Below are 20,616 nucleotides of genomic sequence, written 5' to 3' on the forward strand. Positions count from 1 at the left end.
GGAAACTACAGTGGTTATCCCCAAATCAAGACAAACAGATAAAGATAATCCTATCATTTTCCAATTCACTGAATTAGCTCCCACATCTCCTTTCTGTTTTAGAGTGTTTTTAGACTGTTTAATTTTGTAATAGAAATTTCTTTCTGTTTTACTTCAAAGCAATTATAGACTCTCAGAGCAAAACCATAAAACAAAGAGTAGGAAGCACCAGTAATATACGTCTAGTGGGCTACTGTGTTTTATAAAAAAAAAAGTAAATTCACTGCATACCTTAAAGTGGTGACTTAATTATTTTTTTTTTGGTCCCCTATGTGGTTTTTTTCTTTTTTTTTTAAGTGAATTTAGGGTAAAAATAGATAAATGTGTCTAACTGGAGATAGCCCTTTCTTTATACACTACTACCTTTTTGAAGTACATACCTGTGGAAAACTGAATTTTTCATCTGGTTAGCAAAGTGATAATCTCTTGTTGTTCATATTCTAACTTCAGTACAGAAAAAAAAAGTGTTATCTAAATCTGGTATTTGTGGTTACTGTAGTATCTTTTTAAAAAATGCCCCGCCCCTTTAAGCCCCAGCTAAAGTTAGACATACGAATTTACTATTCTGTGATGTGAGTAATCATAATATCCTTGTTTATGGTCTAAGATCAGATACATGAAGTCTATCTTTACAAACAGGGTAAAAATAAGAATATATGTTCTCTAGCTGTACATCTTGAGTTAATTGAGACAAGATCTTTGTGTACAAGAAAAATCTTAGATCTTGTAGTACAGATTGATGAGCATTACTCCTCAATATATTCACACACTGCCAGTTTTGACCTAGTTTTCTAAAATGGTGTCCTTTGCTTTGTGGAAGTACTTGTTCTGCTGCTAACATAAAAATATGAGTTTCAGAAGTATCTCATCCAGTTAGTATGGTTCATAAACATTATGTTGTCACTTACAGTGGTTTTTTGCAAAGGCAGAAAGTCTGTATTGATATTTTAAAATTTCACCATCAGATTTCAGATATAGCAAAGATACATCAGATATAGTAGAGATGCATGATATTTTAGTAAAACCAAATTTTAAAAGCAAAATCTGTGATACAGTGCAACCAGGAAAATATGAGGATAGATGCTAAATAAATCTGTTAGCAGTAAATATTTTGTATAGCTTTACAGTGTTGTAGATTAAGCTTACTTGTTGGTTGTTGTTTTGACTTTTCTTGTTGTATTGACAGGGTTGCTTTAGACACACTTGCTGCATTGCTAAAATCAAGTAAGTGTTTGACTACAAGAAACTGTTTGTGTAGTTGAGAGAGAGAGATACGTGTGTGTGTGTGTGTGTGTGTGTGTGTATATACACACCCACAGAGTAAAGCTAATATTAAGTTTGTGGCCAAAACAAATCAAGGCTAGGAAATTTAGAAATAAGGCTACAGTTTTATCTGCAGTCTCTGGTGCTTTAATATTTGTGTGGTATGTACATGTATGTTTAATAATTAGTTACTGTCTCTTCAGTTACACACCAGAAAGACTGCACTGCTTCTGCAGAACTGATCTTGATCCAAGGTGGAGAAATAGCCTTTTACAGTCACTCATCTCAGCCCTTCAATAACGGATATCTGTAGCTTAACTCCTGCACATCTTCTTTGTACATACATCTGAAAAAATCTGTTGGGTGGCGGGGGAAAATGTAGGGTTTCTTCAGGTACCTTTCTGAGCAATTAGATTTTGGGTCTTAATAACAAGTCTGTCAGTGATGCTCATGAAGTGGAACCAAGGGTAATGAAATGATGGTCAGTTCCCAGACACTGGCCATCTTAGCTGTCAGCAGAGGATCCTGACAAATGTCATCTCTGCGGATTTTGCACCAGGGTTGTAACTGACAAGCAATTAAAAACTCTTTCTCTCCAAGCAGTTGTATAAAAGCTACAGCACTCCTAGTAGTTTTAGTGGAGTCGGATAAGAACTGAGGCGTGATAAGATTTGCAGAATGCAATTTCAGACTAATGTCAGGAAACTTCTGTACCAATTATTACAGGGTGCTGAGTTTTCTCATGTTTGATCAGTGTGATACCTTGGTCTTACAGATTTCTGTATTTACTAATTTTGGAATTTCTTCTTGGCAAATTTAGGGAAAGAAATATTTCCAAATTATTGTTAGTACTCTGTTCAGTAAATTGGTAGTTAAATTTTAATGTTGAGGAAAGAAGTTAAATGTTGAGAAGGTGTGTCTTTAAAACAGAAGGTCTTGTGCATTTGTTTTGATATGTCTTATTCAGTCCTGAGGGGTTTTGACATTGTAACTTACTACACTTTTATATAAGTAAAACTTTTCATAAAAGCACTAATCTCTGCTGTGTGGAGTCCAGTTGTCATACTGATTACCCAGTATTTGGGGTAGAGGTATTTTGAGTTTATTGAATTTGAGTGATAGTTGCTGCAAAACTGTATGGATTGCAGCAGTAAGAAGTTTTTTTCAAACCTTGTATCTACACTCTGTGTGTGTGTTATATAAGTGCTTTTTTTTTTTTTTTAATTTGGTAGCTGACAGTATTTTACAGTTACCTTTAAGGGTAATGCACACTGTTCTTCTGATAAACCATGAAAATTACATGTGCTGTTATTCTGAAGAATGAAGTGTAGACTACTGGCCTCAGTTATTCAGTCATTTCTGTTTAGGTTGATGTAAAACTGTTAAGTGTGGCTAAAATACCACTTTAAATGAAACAATTCAGTTACTTGGGTAAAAAGAATAATGTTATCATTGATTTGAAAATAATATTGAAGTCATTGGACAATTTTTAATTTTCTTTCTTAACTTTTTCTATAAAGAAACAAATGCCAGGAGAGCAGTAGACAGAGGATATGTGCAGGTGCTTTTAACGATTTATGTTGATTGGCACCGTCATGATAGTCGACACAGATATATGCTGATACGTAAAGGAGTTTTACAGTGCATTAAAAGTGTTACAAACATCAAATTGGGAAGAAAAGCATTCATTGATGCCAATGGGATGAAAATTCTTTACAACACTTCACAAGTAGGTCTATCTCAGTTGGGTTTTTTGTTGTTGTTTTTGCCTCTTTGGCTTTAAAAACACATCCTGACCTCAAATTTGTCGTAGTTCTTTTATGATATGCATGGTCATTTCTGATTATGGGGGTAAGGATTATTTTCTGTACTTGACTAAAGCAGAATGTAGGAGTACAGAATTAAATTCGTATTTGCTATTACTTAGCTGTGACTATCTCTGGGAGGGGCTGTTGAACTTATTTTTAAAAAAGAGGGGGGAAATATTTTAGTTTTGAAGTTTGGGTTTTTAAAAAACATGAATTTTTGTTGGTAGAAGTTGTTCTGGCCTTCAGAGGAGACATTAGCAAAATTTATTGTAAACAAAATACTTTGTTATTAGTGAATTCTAGAAATCTGTAAAACAAATGTCATTTGACTATTAGTTTGAGAGATACTTTTCTCTTGTCTTCATTATTTCCCTGTTAATAGGAGTGCCTTGCAGTAAGAACTCTTGATCCCCTTGTCAACACATCCAGCCTAATAATGAGAAAATGTTTTCCTAAAAATCGTCTTCCTTTACCAACTATTAAAAGTGCTTTCCATTTCCAACTCCCAATTATTCCTGCCAGTGGTCCTGTGGCTCAGCTGTACAATCTGCCTCCTGATGGTACGGTAATTTTATAATATTTTCTCTTTGAGTATGTCTAACATTGCTTTATGTAAGGTAGAATCAATTGCAGTTATTTGTGTTCTCCACTAAAACTTGGACTGTGAGACTCTTCTTGGCTAGCAAAGGGTCTATGGCTGTTAGTGTAGAGCACCAATATCTAATGTTAAGTTTTAACTGATGAAACTTTTGTCTACACATATGTGGTTATGTTTCTGATATATAAAATATAGGAACTAAAATGTGATGTTCATCAAACTCTGAAGTGTAAAGCATAAGTTGTACATATTAGTCTACAAATTTAAGTGGGCTCTCTTTATCTCACTTATATACATTCTCCTATGTGAAATGTTATCTTGTGTACATCCTGTTTTAAAGGCGTGTGTATTTCTTGATTTCTTTCTGTTGCTCTGATAAACTGGATGTAGTGAGTTTAGATTAATATCTACCATTTGAAGCATTATTTTTTAAATTATTGTGGTTATTCCTTCATTTACATGATGAAAAAAAGTAGACCTGCTTTCTTGGACTGTTGCAGTCACTTAGGCAACACTTGTCTGCAAAGTATTTGTATGGTGCTTTGTAGGAAATGGATTCATCCCATTGTGAACACCTTTCATTATTTTTTCATAATTAATGTTTAATGCGTTATCAGATATGGTGAAGCAGCTTGGTACCTGAGTAAGCAACGGATGAAGTTGCTGTCAGAAAGTTACTCTAAAATGAAGAGGCAAAGTCAGACTTTTTAATATCTTCTTATTCACAATATCTCCTGAAACAAAATGTGATTGTAGTCTGAAAGAAGACAGCTGTCCGATTGGAGTTCATATGGATCAGACTTAAACTGCAGGAGTTTAGAGTTTGTTTATGTTTTGTCTTCAAAGTAGAAAATAGAAGTGTGTTCCAAAATCCACAGAAATTATACCTCTGCTAATACAGTGATTTTGGTACTCCATAATACCTATTTAGAAAATTCCTATTTTGTTGAAGTAAACTACCAACAGTTTGGGTTTTTTTGTAATAGGTTTGTTATCTATAAAAACAAGAAGTAGAATACATAGGATTTTCTTCTTAAGGCAAAGCTTCTGTGTTAAAAGACATGTAGAATATTGGGGTAGGTACAGCTCTGAGTTTATTAAAGTGTAATCTTGTATAGTCAGCGTTGTAAAAGCAACACATGTAATCATTCTGAATAGACTAGAATAGAATAGACTAGAAAATCAGTATAATTTGTAAATCTCTGAGTGAGCGTTTTACTGACAATCAGCAAATTTTCTGCATTTAAAACACTCTCAGAAAACATAAAACCCCCAGCACTCAAACTGCATGAGGTCAAATTTACCAGTAGTAAGCAGAACATCTACCAGAATAACCAGTTAATGCCCACTTCCACATATTAGAGAGTTAGCCCAATTCTTGTTAGTCATGTGTAAACAATTAGTTTGCTTCCCCTTGTTTTTCTTTGTTAAAAAAGGAGGAAGTCCTAGATCCTTCAAGGTACTGGGTCTCTAACTTAAGCTAGTGTTCCAGTAGTTCCACATGTCTAAAAAATAACATCTCACTGTATACTTTGGGGGTAAAATTTAGTTCCCAACCTGCCCATGCTAAGCAGTTGCAGTGAACACTCTCCTTGAGTATTTTTCTTCACTGGTTGAATTTCCAGCGATATGTTTCTGACCTTTTTTTAAAAAAAATATTGTTAATTGTTAGGTCCCATTTAAGCAAGACAAAAAAGGTGAAGAGAGTGCTTTGTCCTTTTGTTCTCCAATACAGGGTCAATAGTAGCTGACACGACTAAAAGCTGCTAAGACCTCAACATTTTTTTGAATGTGGTCATTCTTGCTTACTTTGGGAAAAGGTGTCAGACCCATCTCATTGTGTACTGACCTCAAGCCATGCTGAGATGTTCTTGGCACATTGTGGTGGTTTAGGCCCTGCCGTGACCCGAGACCACGTTGCCACTGCCCCTCCCCCACCCTCCAACTGGACGGGGCAGGGAGTGAAATACAAACCCCGGGGTTGAGATAAGGAGAGTTTTAATACAACAGTGCAACAGCAACAAACCGAACAACAACAATAACAGTAATAACAATAAACAGAACAAAAGATGTACCGATACAGCAGCGAGAGGAGCGACTGCACACACCGCACGTTCTGCCAAACTTCCTGCGCTTGGGCGCCCAGACGTGACGTCAGCGTGGTATATGAATAACCCGGCTAGAGCGTCCTCCCCACTGCTGGGGAAACTTAACCCTATCCTACCTGAACCAGGACATAAACTAACCATTTATTCTATACCATCTGCGTCACGTCCAGCTGCTATTTAGCAATTAACAATAACAAAAAAAGTCCCAATTAACAAAAGCACAATATAATTCACGGTGTGTTTTCACCCAAAATCAAATCCCCTTGTGGTACGCATTGGACCTCTACATCCTCCTGCATCGCCCACCAGGTGCACCCAGGTCCTTGAGCAAAAGCAATCCCGTGGATGGGTTTGCCTTTGCCCGGCGCAGGACTAACCCAGACCGTTTTTCCCAGCAGGTCCCTCATGCGCACCACAGGGACTTTATCCCCATCTACAACACGTGGAAGTTTTGACTGAGCCGGGCCAGCTCGATTGGCAGATCCTCTTGTGTTCACTAACCAAGTGGCCTTCATCAGATGTGTGTCCCAGTGTTTGAAGGTTCCACCTCCCATCGCTTTCAATGTAGTTTTCAACAGTCCATTGTAGCGCTCGATCTTCCCAGAGGCTGGTGCGTGGTAGGGGATGTGGTAGACCCACTCGATGCCATGTTCTTCTGCCCAGGCATCTATGAGGTTATTTCGGAAGTGAGTCCCATTGTCTGACTCAATCCTCTCTGGGGTGCCGTGTCGCCACAGGACTTGCTCTTCAAGGCCCAGGATGGTGTTCCGGGCGGTGGTGTGGGACACTGGGTAAGTTTTCAGCCATCTAGTGGTTGCTTCCACCATTGTGAGCACGTGGCACTTGCCTTGGTGGGTCTGGGGCAGTGTGATATAATCGATCTGCCAGGCCTCTCCATATTTATATTTCATCCATCGATCTTCATTCCGCTGGGGCTTCACCAGTTTGGCTTGTTTGATTGCAGCACACGTCTCACATCCGTGGATGATCTCTGCGATGGTGTCAATGGTGAGGTCCACTCCTTGATGTCAAGCCCACCTGTATGTTGCATCTCTGCCTTGGTGGCCCGAGGTCTCATGGGCCCGCCGGGCTATGAACAGTTCACCTTTACGCTGCCAGTCCAAGTCCACCCGAGCCACTTCGATCTTAGCAGCCTGGTCTGCCTGCTGGTTATGTTGATGTTCATCAGTGGCCTGACTCTTGGGTATATGGGCGTCCACGTGGCGCATTCACAACGAGGTTCTCCACCCAGGCTGCAATATCCTGCCATACTTCAGCGGCCCAGACAGATCTACCCTTGTGTTGCCAGTTGCTCTGTTTCCATTGCTGCAAACACATTCATAGGGCACTTGCCATCACCAAGTCAGTGTAGAGATAGAGCCTCGACCACTTTTCTCGCTCAGCAATATCCAAAGCCAATTAGGTGGCTTTCACCTCTGTGAACTGGCTCGATTCACCTCGTCCCTCAACAGCTTCAGAGGTTTGTCGTGTGGGATGCCACACCGCAGCCTTCCATCATCGATGTTTTCCCACAATGCGACAAGACCCATCAGTGAACAGGGCATATCGCTTCTCCTCCTCTGGCAGCTCGTTATATGGTGGGGCCTCCTCAGCACATGTCACCTCCTGTTCTGGTGACATCCCAGAGTCTTTGCTCTCTGGCCAGTTTATGATCATTTCTACTAATCCTGGGGGGTTGGGGTTCCCTATTCGAGCCCGTTGTGTTATCAGTGCAACCCATTTACTCCACGTGGCATCTGTTGCATGATGTATGGAGGAAACCTTTCCTTTGAACATCCATCCCAGCACCGGCAGTTGGGGTGCCAGGAGGAGCTGTGTTTCAGTGCTGACCACTTCTGAGGCAGCCCGAACTCCTTCGTACACTGCCAGTATCTCCTTCTCAGTCAGTGTATAGCTAGCTTCAGAGCCTTTGTATCCCCGTCTCCAAAAGCCTAGAGGTTGGCCTTGGGATTCCCCATCTGCTCTCTGCCAAAGGCTCCAGGAAGGGCCATTCTCCTCGGCTGCAGTGTAGGGCACGTTCTTAATCTCCTGCCCTGTCCAGACTGGCCCAAGGGCCACTGCCTGGGCAATCTCCCACTTAATTTGTTCAAAAGCTTGTTGTTCTTCAGGGCCCCATTTAAAATCGTTCTTCTTACGGGTTATGTGGTAGAGAGGGCTCACAATCAGGCTGTAGTTTGGGATGTGCATCCTCCAGAACCCCACAGCGCTCAGGAAAGACTGAGTCTCCTTTTTAGTGGTTGGTGGGGCCATGGCTGTTATCTTGTTTATCACCTCCATTGAGATGTGGTGACGCCCATCTTGCCATTTTATTCCTAGGAACTGAATCTCCCTTCCAGGGCCCTTAACTTTCTGTCCCTTGATAGCAAAACCAGCCTTCAGGAGGATTTCAATTATCTTCTTTCCCTTTCCAAAGACTTCCTCAGCTGTGTCCCCCCATACAATGATATTGTCAATGAACTGCAGGTGTTCTGGAGCCCCACCTTTCTCCAGTGCAGTATGGACCAGTCTATGGCAAAAGGTGGAGCTGTGTTTCCACCCCTGGGGCAATCGATTCCAGGTGTAGTGGATACCTCTCCAAGTGAATGCAAACTGTGGCCTGCACTCTGGTGCTATTGGAATGGAGAAAAACGCGTTAGCGATGTCAATCGTGGCGTACCACTTGGCTGCCTTCGACTCCAGCTCATACTGGAGCTCTAGCATGTCCGGCACTGCAGCACTCATCGCTGGCGTAACTTCATTCAGGCCACGGTAGTCCACGGTCAGTCTCCATTCGCCATTAGGTTTTCTCACTGGCCATATAGGGCTGTTGAAGGGTGAATGAGTTTTGCTAATCACCTTCTGGCTTTCTAGTCGACGGATCAGCTGATGGATGGGGACCAGGGTGTCTCGGTTGGTACGGTACTGCAACCGGTGCACCGTCTTGGTGGCAGTTGGCACTCGCTGCTCTTCAACCTTAAGCGACCCCACCACTGAGGGGTCCTCTGAGAGGCCGAGTAAGGTGGACAATTGCTCAACCTCCTCCAGGGCAGCTATACCAAAGGCCCACCGGTACCCTTTTGGGTCTTTAAAGTACCCTCTCCTGAGATAGTTTATACCTAGGATGCACGGGGCATCTGGGCCAGTCACAATGGGGTGCTTATGCCAGTCCTTCCCAGTTAAGCTTACTTCAGCTTCTAATAGGGTCAGCTGTTGGGATCCCCCTGTCACTCCGGAGATACAGGTGGGTTCAACCCCACTGTAGCTTGATGGCATCAGGGTGCACTGTGCGCCAGTATCTACCAAGGCCTTATATTCTTGTGGGTCTGATGTGCCAGGCCATCGGATCCACACCGTCCAGTAAATCCGACTATCCCTTTCCTCCACCTGGCTGGAGGCAGGGCCCCTCTAATTCTGCTCAGCATCACTCACTTGTTCTAAGAGTGACTCCTGCGAGAATGACTCACAGATCCGCTCAAGAGGGTCAAGCATAACGTTGGCCATTCTATTCTGTCTGGGGGATTTCCAGCTGGACACTGGAGCTGCGTCTCTCTTGGAAGACTCCCCTTTCATGGTGGTCTTCCCTTTCAGCTGCTGTACTTGTGCAGCTAGGGTGGAAGTGGGCTGTCCATGCCACCTCCTCATGTTTTCCCGATGGTCGCAGAGGAAGAACCACAGGGTGCCCCCTGGTGTGTACCTTCCACTGCCCTTCTCTTGGGTAGGGAAACGCTTGCTTCTAATGACTGAGATATTGGCCTGTGCAGGTGGAATGTAGGACATGTCCTCTTCCACTTTCTGGAGCCTCTGAGACAGTTCCCTTACAGCTGAAACCAAAGCATGTTGGGAGGAAGGGAGATTTCCCTCATATTGCCGGAGCTGGCCAGCCACTTCATCCACTGTTTGAGTCTGGGTGTCTCGCCACCAGGACACTACTGCTAATGCTTTGGAACGTGCCTCTGGTGCACTTTGCAGGAACTTCCGCCACATCAGCTGTGTGCAAGGGCCTGATCTGGATCCATGGGTGACCGCTCATCATTCACATCACCATAGACCATGTCAAACACAGCCAATTCCCTGAGGTTTTGAATGCCTTTCTCCATGTCGGTCCACTTGCCTAACCAACGTAGGACATCCTCCTTGTAGGGGTACCTCTCCCTCACACCGAGCAGGAGTCGCCTCCAAAGGCTGAGGGTTTGAGTCTGTTTCCCTTTGCCTTGTCAATACCAGCCTGCTTGGCTAAAGATCCCAGCTGCTTGGCCTCTCTCCCCTCCAGTTCCAAAACACCAGCTCCACTATCCCACCATCTGAGCAGCCAGGTGAAAATTTGCTCGCCTGGAAGGTGGCTGAAATCCTTCTGCATATCTTGCAACTCACTCAGGGATAGAGATCGGATGATTACCTCTGGCTCTTCCTCTTGCTCTCATGATGGGCCTGGTTCATCATCACCGTGTACACTGCGAGGGGATTTTTTGGTATATTTAGTTTTCCGTATTGGGGCAACTGGTATTGGTACTGCTTGTCCCTCTGGCCCAGCTGCTGTGCTGGTGGAGGCGACTGGCACTGGCACTGTCTGTCCCCCTGGCCCAGTTGCTGTACCAGTAAGTTCACTTTCAGATCCTGCAGCCCCTTCTCCCCCTTGAGGGCAGTGAACAGTGTTAAAGATGACACGGTAAGCATGGGCAAGCCCCCAGCACATCACAGCGAGTTGTGTCGCCTGGGGTTTGTCAGATTGGCAGCACACCTTTTCCAAACACTCCACTAATTTATCAGGACACTGCACTTGTTCGGGAGTGAAATTCCAAAACGTTGGGGGTGACCACTGACCCAGGCACTTGCCCATCTCTTCCCACACACCTTGCCACTCATAACTGCCCTCGGGGCAGGTTTCTGGGTGGTGCTGTTGTTGAAGTACCGCATGGCCCAAAACAAGATCTGGCAGACATTTAGAAAACATTGTGCCGCGAACACAGTGGCCTGGATGCTCCAGGGATAGCTGAAACTCTCAAAAACCGAGAGGATCTCTTCCCCTGGCTCACCCATAGAGGGGGTGAGACCCCTAACAAAAGCCCAGGCAGCAAACAGGTACTGGTTCACCCCACAAGCAGTGATGCAAGCACATTATAAGCAGTCAGTAGCCAGTACAGCAAAATAAGACCCTTGACACACTTTCCACCGAGAACAAACACCAGCACTAGGAGCACACCGTGGACATAAGGATTAATCCAGCCCCACCACGCAAGCAAGTTGGCCAGCATTGCCAGTGTTCCTTATCAAACAATACAAGTAAAAACAGAAAAATTGCACCTAAAAGATTGCTCTAACACACCTTCTCCTTTTGTCCTTATCTCAACCCTCTCGTGCCCCACATTGGGCGCCAAAAAGGCTGTGGTGGTTTAGGCCCTGCTGGGACCCGAGACCACGCTGCCACTGCCCCTCCCCCACCCTTGGACCAGACGGGGCAGGGAGTGAAATACAAACCCTGGGGGTGAGATAAGGAGAGGTTTAATACAACAGTGTAGCGGCAACAAACCGAACAACAACAATAACAATAACAGTAATAACAATGAGCAGAACAAGAGATATACCGCACGGATACAGCAGTGAGGGGAACGACCCGGACAAAAGCCGTTCCTGCTCTTCCCGCGCTTGGGCACCCAGACCTGATGTCAGCATGGTATATGAATAACCCGGCTAGAGCTCCCTCCCCACTGCTGGGGAAACTTAACCCTATCCTAGCTGAACCAGGACATAATGCTGAACCAGGACACACATCCACACTATAAAGTATTTCTAATGGCCATCTGCTGCCTTGCTGGTTTTTTTTGGGGTGGAGCGGTGTTGGGTATTTTTTAGTTTTCTTTTGCTTTGTTTAAACCAGAGATCTTTGATTTCACTTAAAACTGTATGGAAATGTAATAAAATGAGTCTGCAATACTGTCAAACAGGCATTTTGTTTTGTAAATCTGGTAGTAGTAATTAATGTTTGCTAGTTGGTTTTCACAGTTTTTTCAAGCTGTAAGTGCTTGAAAAGAAAATGAAACCAGAACATAGAAATATTTTTTCAGCATATGTATCATAGAAACATAGAATGGTTTGGGTTGGAAGGGACCTTAAAGATCATCTGGTTCAAACCCCCCTGCCATAGACAGGGACACCTTCCACTAGATCAGGTTGCTCAAAGCCCCGTCCAACTTGGCCTTGAACACTTCCAGGGAGGGGGCAGCCACAGCTTCTCTGGGCAGCCTGTTCCAGTGCCTCACCACCCTCACAGGGGAGAATGTCTTCTTTATATCTAACCTAAATCCACTGTCTTTCAGTTTAAAACTTACCCCCTCATCCTACCGCTACAGTCCCTGATAATGAGTCCCTCCCCATCTTTCCTGTAGCCCCCTTTAAGTACTGGAAGGCCGCTATAAGGCCTCCCTAGAGCCTTCTCTCGGGTGAACAACCCCAACTCTCTCAGCCTGTCCTTATAGGAGAGGTGCTCCAGCCCCGATCATCTTCATGGCCCTCCTCTGCACCTGCTTGAGCAGGTCTTTGTCCTTCTTATGTTGGGGGCCCAGAGCTGAACGCAGTACTCCCAAGTGTGGTCTCGTGAGAGCAGAGTACAGGGGGAGAATCCCCTCCCTCGACCTTCTGGCCACACTTCTCTTGATGCAGCCCAGGATACATTTGGCTTTCTGGGCTGCAAGAGCATATTGCTGGCTCATAATTCAGTTTTCCATCCACTAATACCCCAGGTCCTTCTCCACAGGGCTGCTCTCAATCCACTCATCACCCAGCCTGTATTTGTGCTTGGGATTGCCTCAACCCATGTGCAGGACCTTGCACTTGGCCTTGTTGAACTTCATGAGGTTTGCACAGGGCCACCTCTCAAGCCTGTCAGGGACCCTTCTGGATGGCATCCCTTCCCTCCAGTGTGTCAAGCACACCACATAGCTTGGTGTTGTCGGCAAACTTGTCCCACTGTCCATGTCGCTGACAAAGATGTTAAAATAGCACGGGTCCCAGTACTGACCCCTGAGGAACGCCACTTGTCACTGGTCTCCACTTGGACATCGAGCCGTTGACCACAACTCTCTTGAATGCGAGCATCCAGCCAATTCCTTACCCACTGGGTGGTTCTTCCATGAAATCCATGTGTCTCCAATTCAGAGACAAGGATGTTGTGTGGGACAGTGTCAAATGCTTTGCACACGTCCAGGTAGATGATGTCAGTTGCTCTTCCCTTATCCACCAACACTGTCACTCTGTCATAGATTAAATGTATTGGATTAAATGTATAATCTGCTTTACAAAACTTTCTTGTATCACAGTGGATGATGTAGTAGATGAAAGTGATGATAACGAGGATGCTGAAACAGAATCAGAAATTGAAACCGAAAATGATGATGACAAGGACCAACATTTTAAGGTTGGTATGAGACAAAATTAACAGGCAAAAATCAGGCATAAATTTTTAAGTTGCTTGAATCATGTATACAGCCATATGTTTTAAGTGTTAAAGGAGTTTGAAGAATTTTTCGGGGCTATTTCTAAAATTAAAGAAGCTGCTGAAACTTAAGGTGGTTGCTACTTGAAAATATCAACCTTTGTTCACATTTTTTATCAAAACCTGTTTGCTTCACATTTGATGTGTCTGGAGTACAGTAGAACAGAAGTGCAAACTGTTTTAGCAGTGTTCTGTTCCCAACTTGTATTTCTCTTAGCCTGTTCGTCCCATCTAAGCTGCTCAGTATGTAGGAGCTGCTGTTAACTTTTTCCATCATCCTGGACTGGGATTGACTAGGTCAGTGTTTCAGCATGGTAACTTTGAAGTTCAGCCAACTGTAGAGTTAGAGATCAGACCTCTCACTATTGTAGCACTTTAGGGAAGTCTTGTTCTACTCTCCAGCTGCCAGTCAGGACATAAGAGGACATTTGGTCAGAACAGCCTTATTCTCTATTTTTATGTAACATATATTCAGGACTTAATTGAATTGTCTGTCCGCGAACTGGAATGACAGATTTTATTCAAGGCTCTCATGACCCTGATGAAGGGATTATCTTCCATAGAAGCAGTTATTCCTTTGTCACTGCAGTCAGATGAAGTCTCCACATTCCAGGTTGCAATAGTTGAACTATGCACAGATCTTATGTAAAGCGTAGTCTGATGTCTGTGCATAATACATTTGGATGAAAGCAAGAAAAATGAGATGTGTGTAATATTTCCGTTGAGATGAAGGCTTTGGTATACTAATAAAACTGAGCTGGTTTACTAATTTTACTAATTAAACCTTCATGGTTAAAGGTGCAGTTCAGCTAATTTTAAAATAGTGATATTTAGCTTTTAAAGCATGGCCGTGTAAGAATTAAAAGGTGAATGTAATTATTTTAGAAGTTCATTAATTCTGGATGCAAGATTAATTTGTTCTGGTGCTCTTTCAGAATGATGATATTGAGACTGATATTAATAAACTGAAACCTAGACAGGAATTGGGAAGACCCGTAGAAGAACTGAAAATGTATGAGCAATTTTTCCCAGAACTTTCAGAAAACTTTCAGGTAAAATATCTAATGCCCAGGGCATTCCTCATCATGATGGGTTGACTCTGGAATACACTTTGACTTTTTTTTTCAGGTGGATAGTTCCTCTAGCCAAAAAATGAGAGTCAGTAGTGCTAGAGCTACACATGAAAGTGCTATATAGTGAGTTACTCAAATGTTACGGGTTGCTTTGATCTGACTGAGAGGGGAACTGTGGGCGGATATGAAGGAAGACTGTTTTCTGATGTTTGATTTTTGCACACAGCAGGAAGTAGAATCATAAGAAAGGGTACGAGATTTCTGACAAAGATTCATTGTGTTAGGTATTTCCTTAGATGTTGTGCATCTCTTTATAGTAGTTGGCTAAAATATCTGGGGAATTGCATTGACTTGATAATTTGTTACTGATGAACTGCTTGTTTATTGCTGTGACGCTATCTTCTTGTAAAAGCTGAAACTTCATTGCTATGTTTATGTAAGTTTAAAACATAGTAACTTGGCTTTCATGTTTATTTTGGATTATTGCAAAACATACCTCAGGAACAATGAAAGAGGAAGGTTTCTAATATTAATGAAACTTCAGGAACCGTTTACTTATTTTTTTTAATAAATCTTTTTTTTTCCCTCTTATTTTTCAAGGAATGTGACTTAGTTTCCAAGGAACCAAAGCCTTTTGTATCTGATGCAAATCTGAGTGGACCTATTGTTGTTCCTACAGCAGGAGAGGAGCACTCTGCTGAAGCAAACCAGTCAACAAAAGGAGTTGCTTTGAAGGAGAGCAATCCTGTATTGACAGAGGAATACAATAAAAGGCCAGCCTTTCTGGAACTACCAAAGAAAGATAGTATCAAAGACGGTAGTTTACATGAACAAAATGATCAAAGAAACCTGCTTCCATCATGCCCCTGTCTAAGCCAAGAAATTGTGAAAGGCTTGGACAGAATCAGTCTGCAGAACAGTGCAAAGAATGATCAGTATTATGGTACAGGGTGTGTAATAAAGAAGGAAAGCAAAACTAGCCTTACCACACTTTCTTGTAGTAAACCTTGTGAACATGTTTCACCCTGTGGAAGTAGCCTCTTTGAAGGATCATCTGTTCATCTGGGAAAACTCTGCTGCACTGGAGTGGATTCGGAGGAGGAGGATTCCAGATCTAGTTCATCAGGGGAACAAGTCATGCTTGAGGTTTCTGATGTATCACCAATTCATGACTGTGATCTTTATATTGAAATGGTAAAAACCACAAAGTCTATTCCTGAATATTCAGAAGTGGCCTATCCAGATTATTTTGGCCATATTCCACCCCCATTTAAGGAGCCTATTCTGGAAAGGCCATATGGAGTGCAGAGGTGAGTTACCATACTCCTTTTTTGTTGTTGTTTTCCTTCCCTTGAGAAACAGTCTTTAGGATGAGATTAACAGGCACTTGTACAATGTTTTTTAAACATATAAAACTGTTTTCAGTGAAAAGTAGTTTGAAGGTAGGTGAGTAGGCATTGATCAATGCAGAGCCATAAACAAGATAAACAATACAATCTGATTCTGTAATTCAGTTTCTGAATACTAAGTTTAGTTTATAGTCTCCCTTTCTGCCTTTCCACCATCCCCCATCATTTAAATTTTGTAGTTTGTAAAAAAACCAAAACAACCTACAGAAAACACAAACACAAAAAAGCCCACCTGAATGCTCCCTTCAGGTCTTAGCAAAGATAGGACAGTTAAGAGTTTAAAGATACTTCAGCTCTCTTTGCTGTGCTAACAAAGCTATTGTTCAGGAAAATGTAGTGGGAAAAATTAAAAAAACTAATACACTTAAGTGTTTGTTTTTAGTAATTGCAGTATAACAGAATGTAGAGGTAACAAATACTAAGGATGCAGTTTGTGTTAGGTCCTGCAGAATGACAGGCAATAAACACAGAATGAAAAATAAAACAAACCAGCAAAACTCAACATATGAACATATCCATTAGTTCTTTACTGAGTGATATTAGGAGATGATAACGGGTGATGTGACTCTTGAATAATTTGCAGGGGTGGTATGAAGAGCTGGCCCATATGCATAGTAAGTTACTATAGAGACAAATCAGCATTTTAGCAGAACATGTAATAGTAGGTATGGGACCTTGCTGTATGCTTTCAGCTTTATAATTCCAGTTTCCATGAGATGCTTCCTATTTACACTTAGTTATTAAAATGATTAAGAGATTAAGTGTGTTTAGGTTGTATGATTAAAATCCTTTAGCTGTTTCACACATGTCATAAAAAGGTGATTTCTAGTGAAATGACCAAGAGTTGATACACTAATGACATCATGAATATACCATTACTAGAAAGCGCCATTCAGTGTTGAAGGAGAAGAGTCTTCCCTATAAGCTTATTTTTTAAACAGATTCAGCTGATTTAGAAGGGAGATTAGTCTTGAGTCAGAAATCGCCCAAGAACTGCATTTTAAGAAAATCTCGCAAATCTTCATGTATGTTTTTGTAGTACTGTATAATTCTGAATTTTCCTGAGTAAAATTGGGTGAAGTCAGATAAAATTTGTTATTCCAATGCTTGTTCTTCTTAGATATAAAGCACTGTATTAACTCTGACTTTTAACCAACAAATCTACTTGTGTGGTTATACATAAAGCTGATTTCTAAACTATGAAGGTAATTCTAGAGTATATTTTATTTAAAGTTAAAAATGTTTTATTTTTGTTGTATTTTTTATGTTGAAAGTAACTTTTTTAGGTCTTGTGTGAAACAAGAATGAAATATCAGGTAGTATTGCTAAACTTGAATTAAAAGTCCTGCATCACCTTTTTAAGGTAGAGTATTCTGAGAATTCAGTTTTCTACAAATAACTCAGTCTTATTACTGCAATGTAACAAATTTCTGAGAAGGGAACCAGTTTAAAATAACAGTTTGTAGAAAAGTGGTGAAAATGAGTTTGGTAGGGGACATGGAGAAGCTGTCTCTAAACTCTTGGCATTCAGTGGGATTCTCCTTAATGTAAGCAGTTACTGCTCATCAGCTAAATCTTCTTCAGAAAACAAATGGTTGCCTTAATCCATCCTTGTAATTTAAGAAAACTTTGTGGGGGACTGAGGTGGGGAGTTAGGGTTTTCTTTTTACTTTTATTAGACACATGTGGTGTGGGTTTTCTAAGGTTTTGGGTTTTTTTTTACTATTTCAGAATGCTGAGAGATGCAGTGTTTTTGAATTTGCTTTGGAGTGCTTTTGCTTTTTCATTTACATTTAGTAACATGTAATTTTCACCAAATGTCTCACTGAATTCTTACTGAAGTGTTTTATATTATTTTTCTTTTTGAGGAAAAAATTATTACAGAATTCAACACCGTCTACATTTGGGTTTAAATTCCTACTTTTTTTCATCCCTTAAAATTTTAGGTTGATTTTTGCTGTACACTTTAGTATTTTCTAGTTACTTTAGTATTTTCTAATCATCTGACACTTAAAAGTGATCAACAGGTAAATCAAGATCCACAAAAGACGGATCTATAAACACAAAGCTCCACATCAACAGTGTTGTTTTTATGTTTTCTTCCCTTTAATTATCTTAATATAGCATCTCTTTTCTTTTGATTTTTTGCAACCTAAAAATGTCCCCTACTACTTTTCCTTTTCATGTATATTTTGAATACCATTTCTTTCCTTTAGTATATATTGGTTATTAGTATGGTATTTGAATGCCTGATATTCATTAATGGATTTTGTCTTGGTAAAACTCCTGTTGATAGTAATTATTATGACCCTTTTATTGCTGAGGCACACTGAGATTTAAGGAGTTGTGTAAGATCAAATGCAAGATCAAAAATCTGTAGTTCTGCCCTGAGCTGAACCTGATCAGATAGATTGTGGTGAGTCAGCCTCTTCACAATTTTGTCAGTACATTGGACTTGGGACATATTTTCTTTTCCAGTAGTTTTAATTTAATAAGAGGCACTAGAGTTGTGCACTTACCTTCTTTTTCTCATTTGTTAACAATATTTATTTTAATTAAATGGAGAATTTCCAGCCTGAACGTACTTTACCACTCTGTTCCTGTATTCTTCATTGTTAATCTGCTTCCTTTTCTTCTTATTGCAGGTGCTGTGCAAGCTTTTCCACACAGCTCTGCCACTATATTTCATTCTTGAACTGCAACACATACTTACTTTTCCAAACCAGGACGTAGATACTGCCAGTTGTGCAATGGTTTTATGATCTGGATAAACATACACCTGACATTTGGCTGACATCACCAAATTCATTCTTATTTGTTACCTAGTCGATAAATGAACCTAGATCTTCAGAGGTGAAAAGCTAGTGCACTAACACACTCACTGCACGACCTACTCTCTAAAACTCTTTAATTTTAGTTATGGTAGGACTCATGTAAGTTACTAATGTTATCAAGTGCTGTCCTGGATTAAAGCATTAACATAAGTAATGTTTGAGTAATTTCTGCTTCTACTATAAAGTATGAAACGGTGCATTTTTTTTTCATAAGATAAAGCCCAGTGGGTTGTGTGCATGAAAACTCAGTTCCCTCACATACAAATATTGGACTCAGTCAGCTGTGAATGCAGGTGTTTAAACTTAAGTACACTTACAGTTTGTGCACATAAGTGGGGGTAAGGCTGAGGTCTCTCTGAAAATCTGTCCCACTGTCTTCATGTCAACTTTGTTTGTTTTCATTGTAATGAAAGGTAATTCCTCTTTTGTAATTGGAAACAGTATGCAACAATTTAAATGAGAACTCTGCTTTTTATTTTAGGACAAAAATCTCTCAAGATATTGAAAGACTGATTCATCAAAATGACATTATAGACAGAGTTGTGTATGATCTTGATAATTTGAGGTAAGTTTTTACCCTTCTGAAAACAATATTCAGCGAATTCTCTAAGCCTGTTCTTTCTCTGTGATACGATTTGTAATATTTAGATCAGTACTATTATGAGAGACTTCAGTGAAGGTTTCATCTGATGTAACACTGTTTCTGCTATCCAGGCTGTATTTAGAAGAAGGTTGAAAATAATTTCTGAATTACCAAGTGGGGGCTGAAATAAACTTAATGAGTTTGTTTTAGTTAAGTTTGTCTTATTAATTTTGCTCCCTTTTCTTCTGCTACTCATAGTTGTTCAGTACCAGAGGAAGCAGATGTTTTGAAGTTTAATTCCAAATTTGAATCTGGAAACCTGCGCAAAGTTATTCAGATCAGAAAGTAAGATATTTCAATTTTTCACACATAAGGCTTTTTGTTTCTGCTTCTTAAAAAAAGATTGATTTGTTTTTGTTCATCTTTAGAAACGAGTATGATCTAATTCTGAATTCAGACATAAATAGCAATCATTATCATCAGTGGTTTTACTTTGAAGTCAGTGGAATGAAAACTGGCATTGGTTACCGGTTTAACATCATCAACTGTGAAAAGTCAAACAGTCAGTTTAACTACGGTAAGATCACATTTCCCATACTTTGAGAAGAAATATGTAGAAAAATACCTGTACTAGACAGCTCAGCTGGGATCAGTAATATGTTCATGCTGTCAGATCAGATTATTTTTCAGTAGTATTACTAGAAAATGTTAGACAAGTTTCAGTTAAAAAAGAAAAAAAGTATCTTAAAACACTGGCTGTCAGTTTTTAAAATGAAGTTTTGTTGTAAGTGAGGCCAAAGCAGAAGAAATTTACTCATAGCTGCAGCTAAAATTTGTCCTGAGACCACTGTAGGAGGCATCAACACCAAAGCCTGTTGAGACATTCTCAAACAGTTTTCTCTTATTGATGGGGAGAGAGGCACATTATTTAAGAAGAAAAAATAAGTCTCCATGGAAATGCTGGGCCTCATAGGTGACCCTTGCAGTCCCCAGTGAGTAGTGTTTGCTGCTTGTACCTCATCCAAAAGTTCTGGCTTAATTGATTATACCTTTCTTCCACTTGTTGGGAGGGGGGAGGGGTGTATCATTCAGCTTAAAACCATTTGTTAGGTTTTTTTTTTCCTGCGGGATTTTCTGAAATTTGTCCTTTAAAAAGGAGGAGGAGAAGCTCCCCTCTCCCCGCTGCCAAACTCTTGGGACAGAGTAACATCATATTCTTCTTTGCCATAATTGTACAATTCACACTGATAAAATCCAAGAATACCAGGTAGTTTGACCAGTAATAAGATTCTTTTAAATTATTTACTAATCTTCATCAGTTACATTAGATCATCATTCATATGTTGCATATACTTAACCTGATACTTTTTTTTTAAGTACACTAACTGAATCAATCAATGTATTTGGCTATC

The 20,616-nt window shown here is 40.8% G+C and overlaps 1 protein-coding gene across 12 annotated transcripts in view; it reads left to right on the plus strand.

The window, feature by feature from the left end:
* Window positions 1–20,616, plus strand: part of AGTPBP1 (ATP/GTP binding carboxypeptidase 1) — a 74,829-nt gene that overhangs the window by 22,427 nt on the left and 31,786 nt on the right. For all 12 annotated transcript variants that reach the window (XR_012621544.1, XM_074811894.1, XM_074811896.1 and 9 more), the window contains 9 exons: window positions 1,226–1,263; window positions 2,823–3,031; window positions 3,493–3,670; window positions 13,130–13,227; window positions 14,241–14,357; window positions 14,979–15,688; window positions 19,103–19,186; window positions 19,463–19,549; window positions 19,633–19,781. Coding sequence is in view for 11 of the 12 variants with exons in the window: in XM_074811894.1 (XP_074667995.1) it covers window positions 1,226–1,263; window positions 2,823–3,031; window positions 3,493–3,670; window positions 13,130–13,227; window positions 14,241–14,357; window positions 14,979–15,688; window positions 19,103–19,186; window positions 19,463–19,549; window positions 19,633–19,781 (1,670 nt within the window). In the remaining variant the exon portion in view is untranslated. The remainder of the gene's footprint in view (window positions 1–1,225; window positions 1,264–2,822; window positions 3,032–3,492; window positions 3,671–13,129; window positions 13,228–14,240; window positions 14,358–14,978; window positions 15,689–19,102; window positions 19,187–19,462; window positions 19,550–19,632; window positions 19,782–20,616) is intronic.

This window comes from Strix aluco, chromosome Z, assembly GCF_031877795.1.
Source record: "Strix aluco isolate bStrAlu1 chromosome Z, bStrAlu1.hap1, whole genome shotgun sequence".
Classification (NCBI taxonomy): Eukaryota; Metazoa; Chordata; class Aves; order Strigiformes; family Strigidae; genus Strix; species Strix aluco.